Genomic DNA, 27795 nt, shown 5'->3' on the forward strand with positions numbered 1-27795 from the left:
TTCCAGGCCCCACTCCCTGGCCTGCCTGGTGTCCTAAGTACACTCCTATAGTCCCCCATATTGTGCTTTTACTTGCACTGGTCCCTTATCTAGAATGTCTGCCTCTTTAGCACCCCCGGGGCTCTTCATCCTTCAAGGCTCATCTCAGTGCTAGTTCCCCTGTCAAGCTTCTCTGATCTGCTTCCTGCCTGCACCTTACCCCACCTGCCTAAACCACATGGGTTTCCCCTCCCCTCTGAAGTTGGATTACCTGTGGTGGCTTCACTTTGCCTTGTACGGTAGCTGTGTGGCAATTTGTCCCAAACTCCTGATTAGAGAGTCTGAGAGAAGGGACCAAAGATCCTCCAAGATCCAATTCAGGCCTCTTCTGTAACGTTTTCCTCACCTGGTCCCAGTAGAAAAGGCCACTCCTTCCTGTGCCCACACCTCTGTCTGTACCAAGTGTGAGGTTGGCCACTTTTTGTTTGCTCCCTGTTTCCCTTACCACATGTGAATATCTTAATGGCATCTCTGTAACCTCAGTGCCTAGTAAACAGGGTAGTCAATGTTTTTTTTAAATAAATTACTACCTTATTCCTTTTTCTGTTACAGCTTCAGCACAAGCACAGGGTAAGAGCCAGGTACATATTTTTCAGGTTAACCAAGTCCCCTCACTTTACAGATGAGGAAAGAGAGGCCCAGAGAGGTGACCTGACTTGCCCAAGGTCACAGCAAGTTAATGGCAGAGAGCTAGAAACAGGTTTCCTAACTGCTGTGTAGTGATCATTCTGTATCGCCACAGCTGCTAGGTAAGGACCTCAGTACTCCTGGTGGCTCTCAGAAGTCATCCTTAACCTGTTCTCATCCTCATTACGCACTTTCAGCACTGCTGCTTGGGTATTTGGCAGGCTTTCCTCTGAGCTTGGTCTCAGTGACCTCCCAGCTGTGGGACTGGAAAAGGGCGGGGAGCCAGGTGTTTATGATGTTTCTATTTTCCCCCTTTATGATCTTCCTTTGAGAACCAGGGCTTGCTACTTTTCAGTGGGAACCAACACAGTCTTTTTCTAGGTTCTTGTGTTTTCTTGGCTGAGTATAACTGATTAGAATAATTGATTTTAAATACTTAAATTTTGTTATACAAGCAATTTGACCACATCTGCTAAAACAAAACAAAACAAGGCAAAACTTCTGTTAGATCAACCACTGCTAGCATTTGGGTATATTTCTTATATTTGATGTATTTGTTTCATTTCAACAATAGTCCTTTTCCTTGACACTGTACCTAGAAAGGGAAAAAGGCTTTGGGGATCCTAAAGTCTTCAGGGGGCTTGAAGAGCAGTCCCAGCCCTGTTTTCTCCAAACTCTCTACCTCTTAGATCTTCTAGGCCTCTCTGAGCCTTATGCTAGTCTAACCACCAGCCACATGCACCCTTCTTCCCTGGATGGCTGGCCTTAGCTGAGCGTCTCTGCATCTCATGCTGTGGCCCAAAGGACTGGGGACCCCTGGAAGTGGAGTTGCTGGGGAATTAGCATGTCAACCTAATGAGTCACTTTATAAGCCACTGACTCACCTCTGCTTGTGTGGACTTAGTCTTCCCATTTTTGTATTAAAAACCATAGAATGTTGTATTTAAGTAGGGAACAAGAAGTGATGAAATTCTGGAGAAGACACTTCATTACTAAGAGGGAAAAAGATTAAAGGTAAGGAAAATCAATGAGAGAAGAATGGAGGGGCATTTGATGGGAAGATAATGTTCAAGAAATAGAATCTTAAAGCTTGAAGGGTTTAGAGATTCTTTAGTCCAGTGGATATATACCCACACCTGGGTCTCTTAGTTTTAATGGAATTTTACCCTGAAGCCCATTCAACTAATCAAAACCATTGACATATTCATATTTCTTAAACATTTATGTACCAGGCACAGTTCTTTTCAAATATGCTTAATTGAATACTTCCAATAACAAAGTAGGTAATTTTTGTACCTCAGTTTATAGATCAGAAATTGAGGTTCAGAGAGTAAGAATCCTGCTTAAGGCAGCTAATAAGTAACAAAGCCCACCTCAAACCTGTCTCACACCAAAGGTCTTCTCCTAACAACCATGTGATAATTTCCCTATCTTTATCACTCCAGTTGGAAGTGGAAGGCCTGGGATCTGTGGCCCTCTGACCATGAATGGTGTTGCAGGAACCTCCGCTGTAATGTCAAGTACCTGCAGTCAGCTGTATAACAAAGAGCTGGACTAAAACCCAGGTTTTCCTTCTACCAGGTGGCTAAGAAGAACTTGTCATCCATTCTAGGATAAACAGGCTGTTAGGGAGGGTTAGGCTGGGCTCTCAAAGGTGTGGACAAGGGAGATGTTCACCGAGGAAGTGGAAGAATGGGACACAGGAGTCCTGACCACTGCTCATTGGTTATGAAAAGATGCAACCCAGGCTCTTGGTAGCTGGGCCAGGACAGATCCCACAATGACCACAAGGGGTCAGCAGACGTTTATGTGCTCACCTAGGATCTGCCAGAATGCACGTGCTTGTGTTCAGGGTCTGGAAGGGAGGCCAAGTCATTTAACTCCTGGGGATCACAAACACAAAGAAGAGACAGGGACAAATCCTGTCCCAACCCCTTGTTGGCTCGAAAAGTGTTACTCTGGGTATATACAATTCAGAGCCTGGTCCAGGTGCTGTCTTTGGAACTCTGCTGGGCTGAGGGGGCAGAGCCAGCACAGGCCTTGGACAGGGATCCCTACCTCCCCCAATAACTTTTCTCTGGGCTTCAGCTCTCCCACCTGCAACTAGGGTGGGTGCTGGTGGCTGATCTCTGCATTTCCTTCCAGTTCTCAGGACCCAAGATGTGGCACAGAACTTTGCACACATAATGCTGCCTAAATATCTGCTGCGTGGATGAGAGCAACTCCTGCTCTGAGCAAAGCCAGTAAAATTCAGGCTTATACAAAATGGTAATCCAAAATGAGTTTTGTTTTACCGATGTACCACTTGACAAGATGATTTCTGATGCAATTCCTTTAGTCAATCTGTTCACTGGAAGCATTTCAAATGTTCTTTCATCAAAACACTGTCATTCAAATACACATCGCCCCTGGGTTCAGTTGGGTCTCTCAGTTGCTGGAAGTACCCCCCACCCCCACCCAGAAACTTTGTGTGATGGTCTTTCTCAGTTCTCCCTGTGGCTCATCACCACTCACCTTCCAACTCATTTAGCATTTATTGAGTTCCTCATGTGGGCCAGGCACTCTTGTAACTGGAAATCATCCATGAACAAACCTAAAGCCAAGTGCACTCATCCCCCTGGCCCCTAAAGATATGTGAGTTTGTGATCTCCCCAAGGTAATGGAACATAGGTTCCTTTAAAACATTTAACTAGTTTCACCCTGACTAGTGTGGCTCAGATGGTTGGGAGTCATCTTGAAAACCGAAGGGTCGCCAGTTCAATTCCTGGTCAGGGCACACATCCTGGGTTGCGGGCCAGTCCCTGGTTAGGGGAATGCAAGACCCAACTGATCGATGTTTCTCTCCCTCTCTTTCTCCCTCCCTTCCCCTCTCTCTAAAAATAAATAAAATGTTTAAAAAATATTTAACTAGTTCCTAAAACTTTGAAATTGTAATACATACACTACATATAAAACTGAAGTATACAGGGTTTATAATGAAAGGAGAAATCCCCTCTTCCACTTCTCTGGGATCACCATGTTAATAGTTCCTATGCATCTTCCAGAAACATTCTAAGAGCATAGGTCCTTAAGATGAAATTTATGGTCTTCATACATTATATGTAAAATTTTAAGTGTAAGTGCTGATTTGTATATTCTCTAAGTTTCATAATAATATTAAAGAGGTCCATGATCCCTCACACGTTATGAACCACTGACTTTGAGACTTCCTACTGAGAATCTTTGATCAGCACTTCTCATCTTTCTTCAGACTCCGCTGAAATAAAAGTATAGAATATTCAAAAAGTACTCAATGGCAAAGAGAACTGGAAAGAAGACTTTACTCAACAAATGGTCATTAAGTTCATATCATATGCCAAGTCTTATTCTAGGCCCTGATGACAGAGCAGTGAAAGAAATCTAACAAATTCCTGCCACCCTGGAGCTTACATTCTAATAGGAGGAGACAGAAATAGACCAAAGAAATCATTTAGAAGGTGAGAAATGCTGTGGACCAAAAAAAAAAAAAAAAAAAAAACAGTTAAGAGGACTTGGGAAGGCCAACTTGGGGTGTTTAATTTTAAATAAAGACAGATAATTTATGGGTGAACGATTTCAACAAGTGCTTGGAAATGTGGAAAAAGGATCTGAGCTCAATGATGACTAAATCAGGTGGAAGCAGCAGCCGAGAACACTCTCTTAGCCAACTGAAGAAGAGATGGAAACCTTTGGGCTCAAAGTCAACAGACTATGGGAGAGGGTAGGAGGGAGAACAGGGAATTAAAACAGGGGATTTCATTCCTAAAACTGGTCAGTGAGTCCATGGGTGTTATTTGTATTCCCTGCATGTATTTTACAATATTCTTTTGTATCTACCCAGCATATAATAAATATAGACTCACACACAACCTGGGGCAGGGAAGGGGTGATAACCGCTCCACTCCACTGCCCTTCCCCTCTCTGCACTCAAGTTTGCAAAGTACAGGTGACTTTTCTCCCAAGGACAAAACAGTATGGCTGTTCTCTAAAGTGACTGAACTAAATATCCAAGGTCAGCTAGGGCTTGAGGTGTGGATGTTGGCACCACAGAATAGAGCCCTCCTGATTCTGGCAGTTATGAATCTGCCCCACACAGAGCTTAGGGGAGTGTCTGCACCTCCTGTTTCTAGGATCTTCCAGTCTGTTCAGCTCCTGCCATCACTTCGTGTGGGAGGCTGGTCCCTGCACAGACAGTCTTGTCTCAAGCAAGGTCAGGAATAAACCCTGTGTAAGGGGAGGATAAGACACGTGGGGTGAGCAGAAGGGAGCCTACCTGCCCAGAAGTCTAGAGCTGGAAGGGTCTGGGCAGAAGCCCAATATCTAACCTTCCAACTTGTATCTCTGATTATTTGTGGTAACCATTGACCTTTCCCTTTAGGATAGATTCTTAATCAGTGATGTTTAACCTTTCTAGGATCACAGACTCCTTTGGGAATCCCATGAAAACTATGAACCCTTTCCCTAGAAAAAATGCACAGACACATAAAACTCCGTAGACTATTACAGAAGCCTCACAGACCACCAGCCAAGATTACCAGGGATGTCCATGAGGTCCGAGATAAGACTCCACTTTTAAACAAAAACTCTCTGTATTTGTTTATGGAGAGCCTGAACTATGTCACCACTTGCAGTGCCCTGGCACGAACCAGAGACCAGCTGGCTCAGGAGGTGGAGACGACGGTGGCTTCAGGCCACCAAGTCTGGTCGCCGTGGGTCGCCGTGGGAAGGATCCACAGGCAGGTAATGGCTGCCATGGGGGGCGGTGGGCGTCCTCCTCAGCGCTTAGCGTCATCTAGCCGGGCCCCTGTGCTTCGGGCGCATTTATTGGTTTCTGAGCTCGGCACCTGCTCTCCGCCTACCCCTCACCTCCGCTTTCCTGGGTTTCGGGAGCGAACCCATCCCGGACAGAGCGCCGGCGCAGGGGCCCGCAGGCAGAGGCTGCACTGGGAACCAGCGGGCGCCGCATTCATCATTGTTCCCCCAGTGCCTGGCACGGGTTGGGGCGCAGGCAGGGATGGTGGCCTGAAGCGCGCCGTCCCTTCCCCGTCGCCCGGCCACCAAGCTCTCGCCCCACAGGTGTTTCCAGCGCGCCTTCCAAGTGCCAGACCCTGAGCCGGGGACTGGCGACGCCAGAGAGGGACCTGGGTCCCCGCCCGCAGAGCACGAGGAGGAAACAGCCAGCCGAAGCAGGCGGCGCAGGGGGCACGGGACGGCAGAGGGACCCGCGCGCGCCTCCGCTTCGCGCCGCGCGCCCGTGGGGCCCCGGCCCTGCCCCGCGGCCCCGCCTCCCGCGGCCCCCTCCCCCCGGCTCGGCCGCGCTCGGGTCCGCTGGCTCTATGGGGAAAGCGGCCGCTCTGTGCCGAGGCGGCGGCTGTGGCGGCCGCTCCCGCGGGCTCTCGTCGCTGTTCACGGTTGTCCCCTGCCTGTCGTGCCACACGGCGGCACCGAGCATGAGCGCTTCCACGCCTGGCTCCGGCCCGGAGCCGAAGCCTCAGCCCCCGCCAGTGCCCGAGCCCGAGCGGGAGTCGGTGCCAGAACAGGTGTCGGAGCCACTTTCGGAGCTGGTACCAAGATCGCAGCCCGAGTCTGAGAAGAACTCTTCTCCGAGGCCAGGGTACAAACAGGAATCGGGACTGTCGCTGGGGCTGGGGACGGGGTCAGGGCCTCGGCAAGAGTTTGGCTCAAGCCTAGGGTCAGGGCTCTTCACCAAGGCCTCATCTGAACTGTCACCGACTCTGGGGCTAGCAGTCGGAAGCATGCCCTTTACCAGACCTGAGTCAGGGACGCAGCTGGTGTCAAAGCCCCCACCTCCTCTGCGACCTGGACAGGTGAGGATGCCTTTTGGGGTTCCAATGTCAGGAACTGGCACGACCTCCACCGTGTCAATGGCCTTGCTGCCTCTGGACAGCTTCAAGGGCTGGCTCCTCAAGTGGACCAACTACCTGAAGGGCTACCAGCGCCGCTGGTTCGTGCTCGGCAACGGCCTGCTGTCATACTACAGGTATGAAAGTGCCACCGGGGGGGGGGGGCTGACTTTGGAGGGTGGTGATGCTGCAGTGATGTTGACAGAGGGCATCTGGGGTTGGAAGACTCCACTATAGTCTAGGGACGTTTGGGAACTCACACCCTAGCCAACCTCCCAGGGCTGGGTGCCCTGACCTCTGGCAGGGGAGCCCACTGTAGACATGACCTCTGGCAAGCCAAGTGGATTTAGGGTGTGAGTTGAAAGGTGGAGTGAAGCAGTGATCTGGTGACTCAGGGCCCCTCTGGTCTTGGTAATTGTGGGACCTGGGGCAGCTAGCCAGTGTCAGCCCCACAAAGTACCTGATTCATTGTATCAGGGACTGAGGAGGAAAGTACCCTTGTTCAGTCCTTGGGACCCACTCGTGGTTGCCCATTCAGTTGGTCACTCTATTTCCCACCCTTCCTGCTGCCTGCTAGTTGCCTGGCCTTGGGCTGGGCACAGCAGACTCACAGATGTATGAGACACAGCTCCTGCCCTTGAAGAGTCCATCTTGGCATTCACTGGAGACTCAGGAAGCTTTCTGCTGTGGCCTTCCTTATTCCAGAAGCCACATGGGATTCAAAACTGTTTAGTGGTGGGATATAGCTAACACTGTCTGCCCACTGAAATGGTTGAAAAGGAAAAGATACTGAAGGCTTTCTTTCCTTTCTTACTGGCTGTTGCCTCGATATGTTTCCTGGTGATTGTTGGTTTAAACTTTGAGATCTCAGGTCACTCTATATACCATTGATACTCAAACCTGAGCAAGCATCAGATTTCCCTGAAGGGCTTGTTGAAACACAGAGTGCAGCGCTGCCCCTTCCCACACCTGCTGAGTTTCTGATGCAGTGCATCTAGGAAGGGCCTGAGTTTGGGCATTTCTGTCATGTTCCCAGGTGATGCTGCTTCCAACCATAGTCTGAGAAGCACTGCCCCATTGTTACTGCAAACAGAGGGGCCCTGCCTCGCTATTTGCTCACTTCACTCGGCCAGGCAGTATCCCTTCACCATAGGACTTATATGGTCTTTTCTAGACTTATTGGAACATAGCTTCTAGAGGATGGTTGAGTCTATGGTTCCCCTGAGAATTTGGGAACTCCACTGAACTTAAGTGATGGGTCCCATTCCAAAATGGGCATCACCTGTCTTTAATTCCTTGCAGGGGAGACATGTGTTTCTAAATGCCCTTCTCATGTGGCATATTGGGGCCCCTTGGCCCACTCAGCTGTACCAATACACATCACACAGAACATGGTGTTCTTGGAGTTAGGCAACTGAGCAAAGAGAGATCCTTTTCCAAATGGTGTTTTTATCCCACTTATCATGCTGTCTGTCAGGTAAGTAAATATTTCACCAATATGCAATGATAGGGATCATGAGTGACTTGGTATAAATATCATTCTTTTTTCTTAAACACATAGGGCATGTCGGCTGTGGACCACACACAGTGTTTTAGGTTACATTCATTTACACATATTTCAACCTCACAACGACACTGTCAGGTGGGCTCCAAGATTGTCCTTTTGTACAAATGAGGGGTTCTAAGGTTTGACAGGGGAACAGTAGACTGTGGAGAGAGATTCTGATCTGGGCCTTTTGCACTCCAAAGTCTGAGCCTGTCCCAGATGCCCACTCATCCTGAGTGCAGCTTTTCTAAATTATCTGTATTTTACCAGGCACTACTAACCTAGAGGAGTCAAAGTAATGTTTATGAGTACAGGATCCCACAGTGGTAGGAAGTTCTAGTGGAAGTAAAACATGACCTCATGCATTTTTGTTTGATTTTAATTGGAAGAGCAAAGATGTCCCATCTTCTTTTCTTAAAATAACTTATACAAGCATACTTCATTTTATTGTGCTTTGTTTTATTGCATTTCACAGATGTTTCATTTTCTTTTTTTTTCCTTTTTTATTGTTGTTCTTGATGTTACATTTTCTTTTTAGTTTTTATTTTGAGAGTACATTTATTAAAACTGGGCACAGTGAAACACGGAAGGGCTTAGGATAGAAGAAGCAATAGGGGAGAGCCGAGGTGGGGTTGCTTGGCTCTCTAGAAATGTTATAGGGAAGAAATGAGCCTAGGCAGGGCTGCTTTGGCTCACTGGAAAGTCAGAGAAAAGGGGCCTTGGAGACAGGTTCAGGGATTTAGTCTGGGAAATGTTGCATTTTTTAAAAATATTGAGGCAAGACCCTCCATCGGCTAAGAGATTATGGCTCGTTTTGTTGTGATACTCACTTTATTGTGTTGGTACGGAACCAAACCTGCAAAATTTCTGATATGTGCCTGTATAGACAGTTGGCACTTCAAATGTGCAGATTCTCTGTGTAACTAAGAACAATTCTTATTGTTTGTTGATAAGGTTGTGGGGACAAATACTGGTTTGTGGGGAGGAGGGCACGGGAACAAGTTTCTTGTGTGCCTGCACAGGTTACCTCTGTGGTTTTCAGTTTTGGACATTTGTAAGTTTTAAGGTAGACAGAATGGTTGTTTGACTCACGTGGGTGGAATGAATGATTCCTAACATTTGTACAGCCCTGTGCTCTCATTAGTCCCACGTGAGGCTGGCCATGAAGGTGTTTTCATTCCCATTTTATAGAAAGGAAACTGAGGTGAAATAAATGGACGTCAGTGGCTTACTCAGAGGCACCCAGCTTGCAGGCTGTGCCTAAATGCTACAGAAGATAAGTAAGTCTGTGTGCAGAAAAGACACTTTGAAGTAGAGCCAGAATTGCCACTTTTTTCCAGGTACTCCAATTCTGCCTTCTGGAAAGCACTTTGGCCGGGCCCTCCTCCTGCCTCTCAGCAATTTAGATGTTTGACACCATTTTCTTGTCCCTGTTTCTGATCTGAATCCTGGCTTCTAGACCAGTCATGGCCATCCTGGCTGCTGGGGTCAAGGACTGCGTGCCCTCCAGGCCTGTCACTCATAATTGAGAGCAGCAGGGTGGGTTATCCAGGGCCCCATCTGGGCCCTGCACCATGCATGCGTTTTATCTCTTCCCACCCTCCCTAGGCCTCCTAGTGTGTGTGGCTGGAATAGAGGCAAGATTCAGGTGCTTGTGAGCTAAAACAGAGTGAAAGAATTTTTACTGATGATCTTTCCTTAGGGGCCAGGTAGAGTCAGGTTTACCTGCTGGGTGATGAGGCTGGTAGAGAAGAAATCAGTCATTTCCCTCACAGGCTTCCCTTTTGGAATGGCCACTCTCTCTATTTTTAAACTAGGTGAAGCTGGCATTTAGAGAAAATGTAGGCACATATTTCTTGTACTCCTTCCTCCAACCTGCACCCCACTCCCAGGATAACCACCACCCCAAATCCTGGTCACCATCCCATTTCTTTCCTTTTTTATTTAATTTTATCTCATTTACATGCAATGTAAAAAAAAGAAATCTTTTTTTTCATTTCAACCATCTTTAACTTCATAAAAAAAGATATTTTACAGCATATGATTTGGGGGGACTTATTCTGATTGCTTTATAATGGTTCAGAATGTAAGTGTACCAGTTTTTATTTATGCATTTTCCTCTTGGTGGGTGGCTACGAAATTTCTTGGACACAGGAAAGAATTTCTCTTGAGTGATATTGCAGGCATGTAGACAATATGAATGTTCGCCCTACATTCACCAAATTGTTTTCCAAAGTATCTGTACTGGTTTATACTCCCACCTGCGATTAATAAGAGATTTTTGTGGATCTATATCCTTTGCAAAACTTTATATTATCAGCATTGAGTTTGCCAATCAAATGGATGTACTGTGGCATCTCACAGTCTTGACCTGCATTTCAATTCTCATTATTTTTATCTTAATAGAAAAACCACTGGGGGTTTGGGTTAGACTTTCTCCATTAACTGTGGCTTCCTACAGTACTTCTGCCCCAGATTTTGCTTCAGAAGCTCATTTGATCACTTAAGCTTATTCTCAGGGAGAAAATACATAATTCTAAACAGCTGGGTTTAGTAACATTTATATTATTAGAAATAAAAAATGCTTTTGGGGGATAAATATTGTCACATACAGAAAGAATTTGTGGGAAGTATGGGTAATTGTTAGCAGGTTTTTACTTCTTCCCAACAATGTGGTAGGAACATAAATAAATAAATACAGAAGATGGGGTTCTTATTCCATTGCTTGGCATTCTTAATCACATGTCTATTTGGATACCAATAAGGAGAATATGGTTTTGTGCTCAGTTTTCTTCTCCTTCTCCTCCTTCTCCTTCTTCTTGTTAGTTCACATTTAAAAAATCACCCCCAGTTCTTATCTCATAGGAAACATGTAATTACATGAAATTAGGGGAAAATCATAAAAGATATGGAATGTTCAAAGGTATTGGCTTCAGCAAGTCCTTTAGGAGATAGTGTGCCAAACATTAGCTTTATTAATATTAATGACAAAATTGATTCAGTTAAGCAAAATTCTGTTTTGTTGTCTACCAGTTGTCCGTTTGGTGACATTTGTTCACCAGGAAAAAATTTCAAACACAAACATTTGTTTTAATTAATTTATTGTTCAAACTGATCTATGGGTAGGAGTGACTAAGCCAGTTAGCAAGGAAGGCCTCAAAGAAATTAGTCTGGGTCTCTCAGAAAGAAGGTTGCAGTCAAGTGAAAGTAAATTTTGAAAATCCTCTGTCTAAGGAAGACCACTGAACATCCGGTGAACAGGACCCTTTTGGGGGTGGGTGTTGGCCAGGTAACAGAAGATGACACACCAAGACATCTTTGCCTCTAGGATGGATCATGTTCTCATTCCTCTAGTGAGGCCAGCTCTCAAAAACAAAGTCTCATGGGGCCTGGGCACCAGGGAATAGTATTTTCAATGTCACTTTCAGTAATCCTTGAAGGATAGAGATAGAAAAAGACTATCCAGTTGCAAAATGTCCCCTGAAAACATGAAGTTGGGGGTGCAAGTCTACAGGTTAAGCCATTGGGGTCTCCACCCTAGAAGGGGCCTTATTATATTGGATTCAGCTTTAATTTGAAATGTCATTCAGTGTTTTATACTATGAGACCATTAGGAGACTGAAAAGGAATGCACAGGTTGATAATATGTAAACATTTGTTTGAAGTCTATTAGCACATAGCACAGGGGTGATGCAAAGAGGTCTTACGTGGACTAGCAGCATGTTTTGGAGAAGCACAATGCACAACAATGTTCTTAGCAAGGTCTAGTGACACAAATTGTAATTTCCCCCATAAAACCTGCTCCTCCTAACTTCTTTCCTTCTATGAATAGCTGAAAACCTCTGAGTCATGCTTCTGCCTCCTCCCTTCCTCATCCCACATCAGATGGCATCGACACACCCTGCCTCATCTCTCTCTGCTGGTCCCTCCTCTCCATGCCCAGTGCCACGTCGTGGTTCACGTCCGCCTTCTGTTTAACTGGCTTCGCAGCTTCCAACTTCCGCCCTCGACAGGAGAACCCCTCTGTGGTGCTTGCTTCCTACCAATGGCCCTGGAGTTACTTCATCTTTTCCAGGATTCTTTCAATAGTTCCATGCTCCGTGTTAGCAGCTCCCTGGCTTGGATTTCTCCCATTTGAAATACCACAGTGGCACCTGACTAATTCAAGGACCACTGGGAGTTTACAGGGAGTGTATGTGGGCATCTCTGCAGACAGCTTTGTGTCAAAGGGACACCATGGCCAAGTTCGGTGGCATCTTTATATTCCACATAGAGCCTAGCATGGTGCTTTGCTACTGATAAGCCGTCAGTACCTTGGTTAGTGTAAACGGTTGAGTGAGGGAATGAGAGTTGCCTGTGATTCTGTGGGATTTCAGAACGACAAGGAGGCTAGTGCAACGTTGGTTTTTCTTAATGTTTTCAATTTCCAAAACTTGTTTCCTGAAATAAGATGGGGAAGATAAATTGGAGATTGCTGGCTTAAGCCAGAAGTGCCCAAAAGTGACAGTTATAAAATGCAGATTATCCGGATATTTTACGCTGACAGATTTGAATGTGTTGAAATAGCCTCCTCTGTGGTTCTCGTTTGTATTCACATAGGGTTGCTTGTTGTCTGCATATACCTAGAATGACCACTAGGACTCTAGGACTCACCTAGACAGCAAAGCACAGTCGGCACAGGGGAGGTGGGCCCGGGGTGAAGTCTGTGGAAACATGCTGGCTCCCAAGGGTCCTTTGCCATTATAGTCACACAGGAGACAGTAATTCCTCCAGCAACAAGTTGTGACAACACATATGAAATGTTGCCCACCAGGGATGACTGTTAGAGACTCAGTGCCCGGGGTTTTCCCTGGGGGCTGGTCATGTGGGCACCCTCAGGCACATTGCTAGAGTTGACTTCCAGGAGGAACGCAGATGTTCAGCCTGGACCGTATCATACAGGCAGTGTAGATGCAGTCAGCCACGCTTAGCAGTTAGGGGTGGGGAGTGCTCCCCAAACCCAGACTTCTAGCCTCCAGCCAAGGGCCTGCCTTGAACACAGGCTTTTCAAAGGATGAGCAGTCTCAAGCCTGCTGTATTCATTCTTTCCTGCCCAGGTCTGATCGTCCTCTTTGCAGATTTCAGCGATGTCGGTCAGGGGTAAGGGCCAGTCCTCACTGTGGTTCAAGGAGCGTGAGTGCTTATACTTGGCTTTTAGTGGCAGAAGGGCTTCTAGTTTCCTATCAGGTGAAGCACATGCCAGTTTTGCAGGATGTCTAAAACCCCACAGGGTCTGCTGCTCTGTGTGCTGAGGGCCTTCTCTGTGAAGCTTCTGGCCATGGAGTTGGTTTATTGTTTCAGAGATACTTTTCTGATCTATACCTTCCCCAAGACATTTTTAAAAATTGATATTTTAGAGAGAGAGAAAGGGAGAGAGGGAAAAAAAATCAATTCATTGTTCCATCTAATTATACATTCATTGGTTGATTCTTGTATGTGCCCTGAACAGGGCTTAAGTCCACAGTCTTCACTTATCCGGGTGATGTTCTAACCAACTGAGCTACCCGACCAAGTCCCCAAGGCTTTTGGTGGCTTTGTTTTTGCATATGACTGGGTACACTTGTCACATGGACCTCCTTCATCTGCAAGCACTCTTGTGACTTTGGTGGAATGTCTGACGTGAGTTCTCTAGCTGCTAACAACCCTTGCACCTTCTTTAGGGAGGGTTTGTTAATCCAAGATTGGGGCCTGATGAGCAGTCTGGAACGTTCTGACAGTGAGAATACATCAGCTTTGGTTGAATCATTCATTGAGGACCAACAATGTACAAGGTAGTGTGGGAGATAGACATGTATACCATCATCAGATCATTGCATGAAGGAGGAAAAAGAGGAGGGGGAGGAAGAACAGGAGGAAGGAAGTCTGCATCCATCCTGGCCATTCAGTAAGAGGCCAGCAGGTTCAGTCCAAGGGCTTTGGGGAGCACCCAGGGAGCTGGGTATTCAAGCATGCAGTTCTCATGCCTCCTGTAGTCTTCTGGGATGTGGTTGGTAAACTATGTCAATAAAGAAAGACAGGCTTGTGAAAAGGGCGTGAGGTTCCTTAAACCAAGATCAATATCTGCTTATTTCTAGCAGAAATGGAGGAAATGGGCCTGTTTCCTGGACAACTACTGGATACTGACATGTGGGGAGGAAGAGATGGTAGGAAACACTCTGAACAGAATTGAAATTGGCAGCTTGATGTGTGGTGAATCACATACCAGGTGTCACCACACAGAGATGTGGTTTTAATCACATACATGAAGCAAACTGTCAGTGTGTTTTGGGGTCATGCTGGATGCTTTTTTCTTTGAAGTGTGACTCCCGCATCTGTTTCCATTTTTAAGAGTTCTTGGAGTTCTGATCACTTAGCTTCACTCCTCTTGACACCTCATCACATGCTCAGCCATAGCTCAGTGCGTTTAACATCAATTTAACAGTCTTGACTCACACCATTTGATCTGCATTGCTGGGCCATTGCCTAAACCAGGAAGAGGGCAGATGGCATTACTAAGCTTGCATAAGGAACTGTCAGAGCGTTGTCCTTTGAAGTAGCAGTAGGTGCTGTCTTTCTAAAATATGGCGTGTGGCTTCCCTGAGCTGCCCACTCTCTGCCCTTCTCAGTCAGGCCCCTCTCTCATTTCCCCTGTCTCCCCCCTTTCCTTGGCTTTGATCCTTCTTCTGCCCAACTCCCCTTATTGCCCCTTGGCAAACCGCGTGCCTTTCATTCTCCCCTCCAGATCTCTGCACCTGCCATCCCCTCACCCAGGAGAACCCCTTCTCGTTGCTGCAGACATCCTAGCAGGGCAGTCTCCATTACAGGTCATCTCAGCATGGACCTACCTGGACTCCCCTGCAATGAGTTGCGCTGGCGGAACCATCCTTCCTATGATACGCTTGTGTGTGATGCCATTTGGGTGTGCACCCCTGTTGGCTGAGATGTTTGGGGAGCCTTTCCTCACTCTTGGCTCCCCACCCATGACCTTTATTCAGGAGACCCCCTGCCTGGCTTGCCTGGCTTCAGGATTGGCTCTGCATGTGACCGTGCAGCGGGAGTGCTGGCTCGGGAGGCTTCACAGGAAGCTAGTTTTGTTCCTTTGTGATCAGCTGCTTGCCCAACACTCACGCAGTTGCCAAGACCAGCTGCCCGTGTGCACTAGGTTTACCAGTTATCTATGGCTGTGTAACTTTGAGGCTTAAAACAACAAAGATTTTATTATCGGTCATACTTTCTGTTGGTTGGAATTCAGAAAAGGGTTGGCTGGACAGTTCTGGCTCGAGCCTCTCATGGGCTGCAGTCAGATGGTGGGAGCGGAATTGGCAGGGGCTGGACCATCTGGAGGCTGACTGAGCATCTCTCTTTCTCCATAGAGTCGCAGGGCTTCTCCGTGTGCTCTGTCCGCATGGGCTAGTTTGGCCTTCCTTTCTGCATGGTGGCTCCAGAACAGCCAGACTTACCTGGTGGTTGGCTTTCCTCAGAGTGAGCATCTCAAAAGAATAAGGCGGACGTGCATGGACCAGAACTGAACCAGAGACCGAATTTTCAGCAGTACAGTACTGTTTTAATAACTGAACAAATAATTGAGCTAAAAATATTTCCTAGTAATTTTTACCCTCTGAATCAACAACATGGGACATATTGAACCCAGAAATTAGGTCAACAGTTGTCTTGACTTTTTAGGCTTTTTGGTTGCAAGTAGCAAAAACCTTCCAGAGCAACTAGAGCAGGAAGGGTAAAGTGTTTTCTTATGGGGCCACAGAATAGTTTTAAAAAGCTTGCCCAACTGTTTGCACACTTCTCATTTCTCATGTCTGCTTCTCTTCTTTTCCTCTCTGTAGTCCAGTCTTTTTGTTTTCATTTTTCTCCTGGGGCCATGTGGCAGAAGATGGCTGCTGCCTGCAGCACCCTGGCTTGAGCCTGCACACCCCTCACTCTGGTGCACATTCCACTGGCTATTTCAAGGCACATGGCCCTGTCTGATACATCAGTGGGGTGGAAACGTACCCTCTCCCCATTCTAGTGCGTGACTCTGCAAAGTTCCATGGCAAAGGGTGTGGAAAGACATAATGTTAATTCAGGGAGGGTGTTAAGAATTGGACAAAATGTTTCAGTCTGTCCCAGCCTCTGACCTTCCTTCCAGTGATCAAACTCTTCATCTGTTAGGTAAGAAGGCTGGCTTAGGTGATCTCTGGGGTTCCTTCTAGTCCCAACTTTATGAGAATTTGATGGAGTCCCAAGTGGAAGAAGTGGGGGGGAGAGATTAGCTGTCATAGACCAGTGGTCCCCAACCTTTTTGGCACCAGGGACTGGTTTTATGGAAGACAATTTTTCCATGGACCGGGGTGGCAAGTGAGGGGATGGTTTCAGGATGATTCAAATGCATTACATTCAGGCTCACCTCCTGCTGTGTGGCTAGGGTTGGGGAGAGCAGGGTGGGGAGGTCAGGCACCCCTGTCATAGACCATCAATGCCTGGCATGAGCTTGACTCATCAGAATGCTCAGTAAATGTCTATTGACTTACTGGCTTGGAGATTAGAGCCCAGGTGTCCAGGAAGCGGGTGGCTGACCTGGTAGAGAAAGAATAGCGGATGCTTTTGCTGGGCCCAGATGTTCACCGGCCTTCTTGTCCCTGGAGCCACAGGCTTTTGCAAGCACTTAGGAGTTGCTGTCACAGCATCCAGGTGCTTCTCTCCATTTTTTCCCTGCTGTCACTAATGGATTTAGTCCAGGGACAGTAAGATCCCTTGCTTCTGAGTCCCAGGGGAGCATGGGAACAGGGCTAAATGGTGTATGCCAGTTTCTAGTCTTGGGAGACTTGCAAGCAGACTGAGTGGGGGCACCATCTTTTGCTGAGTTTTTCACATGCTGTGCCAAGAAAGGCACCTGCCTAGAATCCTCCAGTTTTAGAAAATGAAATTATTTTGCTAGTTGCAGGCATAGGAGTGATATTTTTCTGAGGCCTGCAGTTCTCCCAAGTTTGAATTTATTTTGCCGTCAACTTGAGTCTGCCTTCTGGAGATGGTATAAGGCATTCTTAACCTCTGAGAAGATTCCTGTAGTACCTTCTTTCTCACCTGAGTGCCTCCTGACCTGCCTGCTATTAGAGCCTTCCAGACATTATCTCTGGCTTTGGGCTGTAGCTCTCCTGCTTCCCTTCCCCCTCCTACCCTCGTTTGTACTTGGTGGCACTATGTCATTTATGTGCATGTACAGCAGCTTGAGGGTAGGACCAGTAACTCACGTTCCATCCATTTCCTCCCAGAAGGCCCAACATACATTAAATCAGTGTTCAGTAACTGTTAACTGACCACACATTGCACAGATATGTCTTCAGTGCCTGGGAAGTTGACAAGAGAGGTTCTCCAGGTCCCTGATTAAGTTGCATGGTGTGATGGTGGAAGAATCTCTAGGTAGGAAAGGAACTTAAAGGTCATCTAGTCCAACCATCTCTCTGTTCATTGACTTTTTCCTGTAGCACCTCTGCCCCATTAGCACCAGCCTCTGAGCAAATCTCTCAGGTGACAGAGAGCCAATCTTTATCTCCCATGGCAAACTCGTATGCCTTAGACAACTCTGAATGTTAAAAAAAATTCTTCCTCTGTTGAGCTGGGATGGGTTTCCAGGCAACAGCTGTCCTTACTGGGATGTTTCTCTGTCCCACACAGCCGGACTTAGCCCTTCCACATGGCTACACTCTTCATCTTCAGAGAGATGGCTCAGTGCCCCTATATATTATCTATTGATACATAACAAATTGTCTCAAATTTTAGTGGCTTAAAACATGGGTCAAGAATGCATGAGCGGGTGGTTGGTTGGGGTGATTCTGGCTCAGGATGTCTCATGAAGGCTGCACTCATCCGAAGGCTTGAGTGGGGCTGGAGGTCCTCTTCCAAGGTGGCTCACTCATATGCCTCACAAAGTGATCTGGGTGTCGACAGGGGGCCTCGGTTCCTCACTTTGTGGGCCTCTCCAAAGGGTTGCTTGAGGGTCCTCACAACATGGCAGCTGGCTTTTCCCAGGAAGAATGATGCAAGAGAGAGCAAGCAAGAACCACAGTGTCTTTTCTGATCTACCCATAAAGTCACAATGTTTGTTGTTTTCACAGTATCCTGTTGGTTACACAAGTCAGCCCTGCCCCAATGTGGGAGAAAGCCTTCAAACCTCTGTGACCCCCCACTTTCTTTATCTGTAGACAGCCCTGCTTTGTTGTTTGAAACAAACCATGAAGAACTACTTAGTAAACTGAAAGGAATGTTTTGAATGTAAGGGTTTTGCTAGTAGTGATTGCCTAACTAGTGAAAACCTCCTGTATAACCCCAGATACAGTCAAGGAAAGCAGGACTGGATTTGCCAGAGGATGAGGAAGGCATATTTGAGGCCTCTTTTGGGGGCGGCCAAGCTGCAGGCTATCCTTCTGGAGTTCAGGAACCTTGTCATGGGGAGACTCCTGCCTCTGCTGCGAGGGCCCTGCCCTCATTCACTCCAAATGGCAGAGGGAACACTGGTCATGCACTCTTGTTGGGTGCTATGGGGCCCAAGGGAACTACTACCCCATGGAAGCTCAGACCTTGTCTGTCTTGTTCACTGGTCTGAACCCAATGCCTGGCCAAGCAGGAATGATGGTTCTTCCAAACGCAGGCTTTGTTTTGGGAGTCAGGTACTACCCATGGGTGACACCTTCAGTTTTGCAGGCTGCTGTCAGGTTTTGACAGGAGCTGAGCTGCCATTTCAGCTTCAACTGAAGCCTGGTGGGAGTCACTTTTATGTAAGATGATGTCATCTAGTATTAATATCAATGCCTATAATACTGGAGGCCACGAAGAGAAAAAGTAGAATTCCTGAATGAATTACATATCTTGCCAGCAGATCTGTAAACTTGTAATCTGTGCATTTAAATTTGTAGTTGGCCTTGGTATGTTAAATTTTGACTCAGATGTTTCCTTAATTAACCTCTAATTCATGGCATTTCAGTCTTTTTCTTGGCTTGGTAACTGGATTTCATTTTTAGAATCTCTTTTGCTTACTGTAGTATTTTTTGGGGGGTATATTTTAGTGCGGCTGGATTTTTAATAGCTCGCTTGTGAAAGAAAGAATCTAGGTTGCTAGAACTTCCCGTAGACTGTGGCTGCAGCTTTAGAGGTTGTGTGATGATTGGAAAAAAAAATCTGTTCAAGCATCCTGAATTGTTCTGTGTAGGAGAATTTGGATTTACAGGCTTACAGCCTCGCTCGAAATAGATCCAGCTGTGTGCCCCAGGGACCTGTCATCCTCCCTGCTTAACCAAGGCACTCATTGTGGAGCCTCATTCCTGTGCCTGGCTCACTGAGACTCAAGAAAACCCCTTCGTCACTGAAGTCATCAGCACTGCTAATGGCTGTGGCTCTTCATGGGGAAGATTTTAAAATACCTTGGCCCTTAGATTTTATTTTTTATGATGGAAACTTTCAAATGCATAAAAGTAGAGATGTTGGTATAACGACCCCATTACCCAGTGTCAGGAAGTCTCATGGTAGGGCCACTATATGGCCTCCCCACCCTCACTTAGTTGGAAGCAAATCTCAGACATCATTAATTTTAATAAATGAGTTAAAAATAATAATTTTAGGCCCTAGATGTATAGCTCAGCTGATTAGAGCATCACTCTGATACACCAAGATTGCACATTTGAATCCCCCTCAGGACACATATAAGAATCAATCAACGAACACGTAAGTAAAACAACAAGTTGATGTTTCTCCCTCCCTCCCTCCCTTCTTCTCTTATCTCTAAAATCAATTAAAAATAATAATTTTAATAATATTTATAAATATTTTAGTATGTATCTCTCTATATATGAAGGTTTTTAAATACCATTATTGTCCCTAGAAATTTACAAATTCCTTAATATTATCAAATGTGCAGCCAGTCAATATTAGAATTTTCCCATTGATTAAAAAAATTTTTTTTTACAGTTTCTAGAAGTCAGGATCCAAATAAGCTTCATTCATTGAAATTGTTGCTATTTTTTCTAAGATTTTAAAAATAAACCTTTCATTTTGTTTGAAATGATTCCAAGTTTAGAGGGAAGTCACAGAATAGTACAAAGAACTCCTATGTACCCTTCCTCCAGATACCCCAATTGTTTTATACTATATTTACCTTATTTTCTCTATATATTTATACATGTATTTTTAAAAATATTTAAGAGTAAATTTCAGACATGATGCTCATTATCACTTAATACTTCAGTGTATATTCCTTAAAACAAGGATATTCTGCTATACATATCCAAAGTATAAACATCGATACAATGCTACCATCTAATCCAAGGACCCCACTCGTGTTTACCAGTTGTCCCAATAATAACCTGTATGGGTACAAGATCCCATCCAGGATTAGATTGCATTTGGTTGTTCTGCCACTTTGGTTTCAGCCTGAAATAGTTCTTCCATTTTTCTTGTCTTTCATGACCTGGACATTTTTGATGAATACAAGCCAGTTACTTTGTAGACTGTGATTCGATGTGAGCTTGCCTGGTGTCCCTTTATTTTTAAACCCAAGTCCTGCATTTGTGGCAGGAATGACACAGGATGCACTGCTGTGGCCTTCACAGTGCACCGTCTCAGGAGGCACCTGACATTGCTTTCTCCTATTACTAGTGATAGAACTTTTTCTTGGTTAGGATGGTGTTTGCCAGATTTCTCCACTATGACGTTAATTAATTTCGCAATTATTAATTAATAAGTAATTAGAAAATATTTTTATGGGGAGACACTTTGAGGCTGTGCTAAACCCTGTTCATTAACAGATCTTTCCCCACTTGGCTGTGGCACCCTTGGATGATTCTTTCCTGAATCAGTTGTAACAATGGATGCCAACTGGAGATTTTCTAGTAACATCATTCCTTCTACATTTGTTAGTAAGCATTGTACTGTAAGGAATTTATTAATATAATTTCATGTATTTATATATTTATATCAGTATGAACTTATGGATTTCTGTCTTATTCAATGTGTTACTATCTGTAACTATTATTTATTTTGATTCTCAAACTGTCCCACCTTTGGCTAAGGGGAGTCCTTTTAAACAGGCTCCTGTGCCCTTTTGACATTCCCCATCACTCTTTGAACACTTTCTTACTTTTTGGCACAACACAATTTACCTGGTTTGTCTTGCACTGGGATCTGCCTTTTCTGCAATGAGCCATGGCTCCTTTTAGTGAAAAATGGTATCTAGAAGCCAAAATGTGGTTGCTAGGTGTATTCATTGTTATTGGGACATCGTTTCTTCTAGGTTCTCCTCACAGATAGGTTTTTTTTTTTCTTTCTCATTTTTCTCCTAACCTTCTCCTTCCAGATTTCCAACTGCAGACTCTGACTCCAAGAGATCTGGCTTCAGTTATCCTCAGTATATTTACTTATTTGTTCAGTCCCTGTATAAAACTGTCTTCCCTGGCATGCCAGTCAAATCCTCTCAGTTCCTGCACAGTCAGTCATTCTGGCCAAACTTTTTTGACTTTGGTGTTACTAACCTTGCTTGTGACTCTGGCCAGTGGTCTCTGTGATGAAATTAAAGGTGATGAAAGTTGAGTTGATTCATTTAACAAGTATTTACTGAGCATGGTTCGATCTTCCAGTCAGGGCACATCAGAGAAGGAAAACTCTGACTCCAAAAAACCTCCGCTGCCTTGCGGCATACCTCTTCAGGGGAAAGGCTAAGGGAGTAAACCCCGACAGAAAATCCGGAGCCGGAGTCCCTAAGGCGGTTTGATGTTGTAGTCAACACCGGCAACTCCTGCGGCGCACCTGAAGCCAAGCTGTATTGACTCCGTCTTTCCCTTGGACCCTTCAGCTGCGAAGAGAGGGGGGGTCTGCTGCATGGGCAACAGCAGACCCTCCATATCACCCTGCCCAGGCTCTGTAGCTTCAGCTTCACTGGAGAGGACACTCCAGCGTCATCGCAAGATGTTGATTCAACACGGGAGGAGACAGATACCGTGTCACTCCCGAGTCGGACTGCACAGCCATTCTCGACAGTGCAGATAGACTCTTAAGAAGCTACACCATCGTCTCTCGAGACGGACGGCTGCCGACGACGACTGAGCATAAACTATGTGACCAATGCTTGCTAGATTCTGGAGAGATAGCAGTGAATAGACAGCTTTAGACCCTGCATCAGAAGGATAAAGCATTGATAAGAATATTGAAATGGTAAGAACAGTAAGAGAGGAGGCCTGCAGGGCTGTGGGAGACTAGCAGAGCATTCAAGGACAGTTTCTTGGAGGAGTGGCATTTCAGGCCAGGGGACTAGCAGGCTGGATTGGAAGCAGAGGGCAGGGAGGAGCTAGCTCAGAAAGAACTGGTAAATCTTACGCAGGAGTGAGGACTTCATCCTAAGGAAAGCAGAGTAGCTAAAGGGTTTTAAGCAGCATGTAGACAAGAATCAGACTGAAGTTTTAGAAAAAATGTAGCATAGGAGTGGATTAGCAGGACAAGGCGAAGTGCAGAAACTGATGAGGAGGCTGTGGATGTTGTCCAGGCAAGAGGTGACCATTAGCCAGAGCAGGACTGATCAGGGCAGCTGCAGAAAAGGGGTGGACTTAAGAGATAGAGGAGGCTTGCTGGAGAGGACTTGGAATTCTGCTCAGTGAAGTCCAAAGATAAGACTTTAGCCAGATGAATCTCACAATTTAAAACTTTAGTAACTTGGAAATATATTGTTGGTTATTGTTGCTTTGGCAGAAGAAGTGTCATGTTCCTCCATTTTCTACTTTGCCATGACCTTTTCATCTAAACTTGAGATCTAAAGCATTTGCCTAATATTCTGTGACAAGCTTTCCACTTGATCTTAGGAACCCCCTTTAATGTCACCGGATGGTGCATGGTATTCTGATATTTTGATGGAACCACAAAAAGCATCTAATGAATTTTTAGTGAGGAATGTCGATGGGGTGGGGTGTTGATACCCTGTTATTCCACCTTCAGCATGTGAGGTCAGCAGAACTTTGAGGGGCGGCTGGGTCATATCCCTGGGCTTGTTCCACTGCTGGGGTAACATTCACGCACTAATTCACTCAGCCAGCTCACCATCTCTGAGCTTTCACCCTGTGTCAGCTCTGAGCCGGGCAGGGAGAAGACAGGCCAGAGATCCGTGTCTCCTGGAATGTAAGTTCTAGCTCACGAGTGGCAAATACAATAATCAAATAAAGCAAAACATGTTTTCTGGATCAATACCCCAGTATTCTCCATGGAAAGAGCCCCATGCTGGTGGCCAAGAAACCCAATTCCAGTTCTGGCTTTGTTATTGGCCAGTTCTATGGACTAAAACACATGATTTACCTTTTCCTGGTCTCCTCCCCTTTCTTGACTCTAAAATGAGGCATTAACTTTCCCCCTACAGGTGCCTGCCATATAGAATATTTTTGATATTTTCCAAACAAATCAATGTCTGCTTTGCCCACTTTCTGAGCCCTTATGAGGAGCTAAAGAGTCATGTTTGTGACAGACACTTACACATCATGAAGTATCACCCAGATGTAAGTTGTACTGATGAGTGTGCTGTGCTTTACTGTCTGTCATTCTCCATTTGTGTGAAATATGAAGAAACATGAATGTCAGTAACTGGAGAATGGCTCTCAAGTCTCTCTTTTTATTTTGAAAACTACATTAGAAGCATCCTTCCTGTAGAATTTATAACAGCACTTATTTAACATTTCTCAAGGGAAGCTTTAAGTGGCAAAGAATGAGGCCAGAAGCAAAATAAAATGGTGTCAGCTCTCCTAGTGACAGTCTCATCTCCAGAAGCAAATACTGCACAGTAGATGCTTCTGTTTGACAGGCCACTTCTGAGGCTGAGTGCTTTCTGAATGGTGCCTTTCAGCCAGCTTTGAGAATACAAGTAAAACCTGAAGGACGAGTCCATGTAGCCTGGTGGGTAAGAGGTGGGGGAGGTGGGTGGGCCTGGCTCTAGTAGCCTGGTCCCCTTTGGGACCTCCAGTGAGCTGCCCGCATCTCCTAACCTCGGCCTCTGCACCTGGAACAGGGAGGTAACCTTCCTACCTTTCTTGTCACATCTTAAATGATTAATTCACATGAGATACCTCTAAGGTAAGCTGTCAGGATGTACTAGTCAGACTGAATAAACTGAGCTTCGTTACTTAGACCCAGCAGGATCCTAACAGCATCCCTGTGGCCTGAGAGGGAGAAGAACTGAAAACTGCTGCTTCTCTTGCCTACGTCTCTTGCACGACGTTCTTCACTGCCCTCCCTGCCTTGTGACATCCCTTCTACAGCCATTGCCTGTGTATAGCAGCAGATTCTTAGTCAAGAATAACAGAAAACCAGCTCGGGTGCCACATTAGCTGAATGTTCTGGTGGCAAACTGTGTGGAGAGTTGAAGTGCAGCTGTGAGAAACGCTCACAGTGAAACACTGCGACACAGGACTTCAGCAGCAAAGCGAGGCGTTTGTTTACGCACGGGTCTGCAGAGCCGGGCACAGCCAGTGAGGGGCTTGTGTGCACCAAGTAGACAAAAGCAAACTGGTTTTCTACTAACGCAATTAGTGCCCCCTCCCTTCTCCTTCTCCCCTGTTTCTCCATTACTGGTTAATCCAGGTTCACAATCTAAGGCGATTAACTACTTGACTAAGGGTGCGATTAACTAAGAGTAAGAGTAATCTAGTTATCGGTCTATCTGCAACTTATTTGCAAAGTTATCTAGCTACATCTTCCCATTTCTCTGTATTTGGTGATGACACTCTTCCTTTTTTTGATCCCAGAGATATGTGTGAGGAGCTGCAGAATGTCTTTTACTGGCCCCTTTTCCATGATTCATCTGTCAATTATCTCCTACTGGTTTGAGAGTCACTGGCTTTTTTGTCCTTTACACAGCCCATGACTGGCATGTGGGAATAAGCCAGCTCAGCTGCATGTGAGGTTCCAGAAGGTCATTCCTCCACTGATCTGTTGAGCTATCATGTTAATGTCCTAGGGCTATTGTAAGAAAGCACCATATTATGGAATTATGCACCTGAAACCTGTATAATTTTATTAATCAGTGTTGCCCCAATAAATTCAATAAAAAGGGGGGGGCACCATAAACTGGGTGGCTTAAAACAACAGAAATTTATTGTTTCACAGTTCTGGGGGCTAGACGTCCAAAACAAGGTACCAGCAGGCCTTCCTGGCTTCTGGTGTTTGCCAGTAATCCTTGGTGGCCCTTGATTTGTCGATGCTCATTCCAGTCTCTGCCTCCATTGTCACATGGCATTTCCCTGTGTGTCTGTGTCTCTCTTCCCCTTATTACATGGTCAACAGTCACACTGGATTAGGGTCTACCCTAATGTCTGACCTCGTCTTCACTTGATCATATCTTCAGAGACCCTATTTCTAAATAAGGTCACATTCACAGGTATTGGGGGTTAGAACTTCAACATATCTTCCTGGGGGACACAGTCTAATTTACACCACCATCATCATTCCAGGCCATGGCCGGACCCTCTCCTTCAGCTGCTCTGGATCTCTGGGCTTTCCCAGAGCCACATTCACCCAGCGCTATTGTTGTGGGTTGGCCGGGCCCTCCTAGTCTTTGCTGGGGCAGAATCTGCTCATTGTTTGAGACTGCACCAGAGTACCCCCTTCATCCCTCTGGGACAGAAATGGTCATTCTGTTTCCTGAGCTTCTACCGCTGACAGTTTATTGGTTCATTTTGAGTTTGTTTTTAAAGCCAACATTTTATTGACAACTGGTATTGCATGCAACATAGAACACACTGTATGTATATAACATACATACAGAAAAGTGGTAAATTATAAGGGTATATAGCTCAATAACTTTTCATAGTGAATATGCCCTTTATTTTGAATTTATTTTCTTCTGTTTATTGAATAGTAGCTTGCAATTTATAGGCCTATTTCTTTCGCAAGATGAATCATTCCTTGAGGCCCCCAAATGTTCTAATTTATCCTAATATCTATGCCTTTTCCAGTTTCTAACAATTTCTTTATCTAGTAGCCCACAGGAAGTACCTGCTGAATTAGAATTTAGAAGATTTGGTGGGGGGGAGGGGGGCAGAATTTACCAAGTTACTCAGAGTCAGCTTGAGCTAGCATCAAATTAAAGTCACACAGGGGCTAAGTGCTTTGCTCCAGATTAATAGCTTTTGTCTTTCCATGTATGTGGTTTCACATCTGCTGCCCTGTCTTCTTTTTTTGCCCATGAACATTTTTGTGAAGGTTTTCTAGAAAACATAGCCCAAGGCAGAGATTAAAGAGCTCATTTTGCTTGGGAGATGCAGTCCCAGGGCGGTGATGCAGAAATGGAAAGTGAAGCAGAGGAGGGATAAAGCGACGAGGCACTACAGTGTATTACCTTGCTGGATGCCACTTCGGGGAGCTGCAGAGAGACACAGTGTGCGGATCTGGTGCGCAAACTTCTCGAGAAGACATGCAAGGAGAAAACATACCTCCAAGCAGTTCACAGAGAGAAGAACGGAGAGGGAATCTATTGGCCCTATTCCTTCCATCCCCGGTTTCTCACTGCAGTACTTTATGCAAGTCCAGAAGTGGAGGGACAGATGGGTGAAGATAAGGCACTAGCTGAGAGAGACAGAGCAGGATGCGGCCCAGGGAACCTGAGAAGGCACACAGGGTTTGTGCCCAGTACTCTCCACACCTGGTGCAACTCAGGTCCATTCGCGTCCACCCATGGTATCAGCTCTCCTGCTGCGATGTGGGGACCGACATTCTCCTGAGAAGACGAAGACATCTTTAGCCCTTCTGTGAGATGAGAGGGGCAAGTTCCAGCAACAGAGTCCCCTTCCTGGTGTCCAGCTGGGGTCACCTGGGAACTGAAGCAAGAAGGTTGTGAGACAAGCTCATTCTCTGCTGCCATGGCTGGTCCTGACACTGTAACTGATATTCATTATCTTCCTTCTTCACCACTCAGTCCAGATCCTGTTCACTCTGCCTTAGCACTTTGGCCGGTCTGTGACGTTTGTCCTGAGGGGTCGGAGTTCCCTGTTGCCTTACCCATTAACAGCCATTACCAGACAGGGAAGTATAAAGAGATGACCCAGGGAATGCCCTGGGCTCTATCCAGACATTCTTCTCCCATCCCCATAAGTGTCACTAACCTAATTCTTCATGGTAATTAGCTTAAGTGACCCCAGCAGTATAGTCACTCTCTTTTTGATCTGTTCGTCACTGATATGAGGAGCCAGAGGTGGCCAGGTGGTAGAGTCAGCTTTCAGTTCAGTGGGAAGCCTTGTTGTGTCATAATGCCCCCCCTCCCTGGAACTAGAACCTCTGACCCAGCTGAGGCCCAGTGTACGGGGATGGGAAGTACAAACTCTGGGAGGGGTTACGCTGTGTGATGGTGAGCAGGGCCACTCCTGGCCCCATCTGCTGCAATTATAGAGGACATGGCAACAGATATCAGCTGTCAGTTCAAGGCATGTACTGCATACCGGAGGCCAGAAGCTCAAGCCCATAAGACATCTCCCCAGTCACTCCCTCAGCAGTCCATTCCATTGTTCTGTCCGACGGGCCACCCCTGAGTGGTGGCAGCATTCACGGTGAGACCAGTGAATTCCGCAGTCAGGAGCCACGGGCGTACCTCCTTGGCTGAAATGGGTGCCTTGGTCTGAGGCTGTGTTAGATGGAATCGCGGCCAGCAAATGAGGATTCAATAACTGTGGGCAG

The 27795-nt window shown here is 46.0% G+C and overlaps 1 protein-coding gene across 2 annotated transcripts in view; it reads left to right on the forward strand.

Annotated features, from left to right (window-relative positions):
* Positions 1 to 6013: 6013 nt before the first annotated feature.
* Positions 6014 to 27795, forward strand: part of OSBP2 (oxysterol binding protein 2) — a 123186-nt gene continuing 101404 nt past the window's right edge. For both annotated transcript variants that reach the window (XM_090291554.1, XM_090291555.1), the window contains exon 1: positions 6014 to 6685. In XM_090291554.1, the coding sequence (XP_090147680.1) occupies positions 6021 to 6685 (665 nt within the window). In that variant the 5' untranslated portion in view covers positions 6014 to 6020. The remainder of the gene's footprint in view (positions 6686 to 27795) is intronic.

This window comes from Furipterus horrens, unplaced genomic scaffold (assembly GCF_987537825.1).
Source record: "Furipterus horrens unplaced genomic scaffold, mFurHor1.1.pri manual_scaffold_11, whole genome shotgun sequence".
Lineage (NCBI taxonomy): Eukaryota > Metazoa > Chordata > Mammalia > Chiroptera > Furipteridae > Furipterus > Furipterus horrens.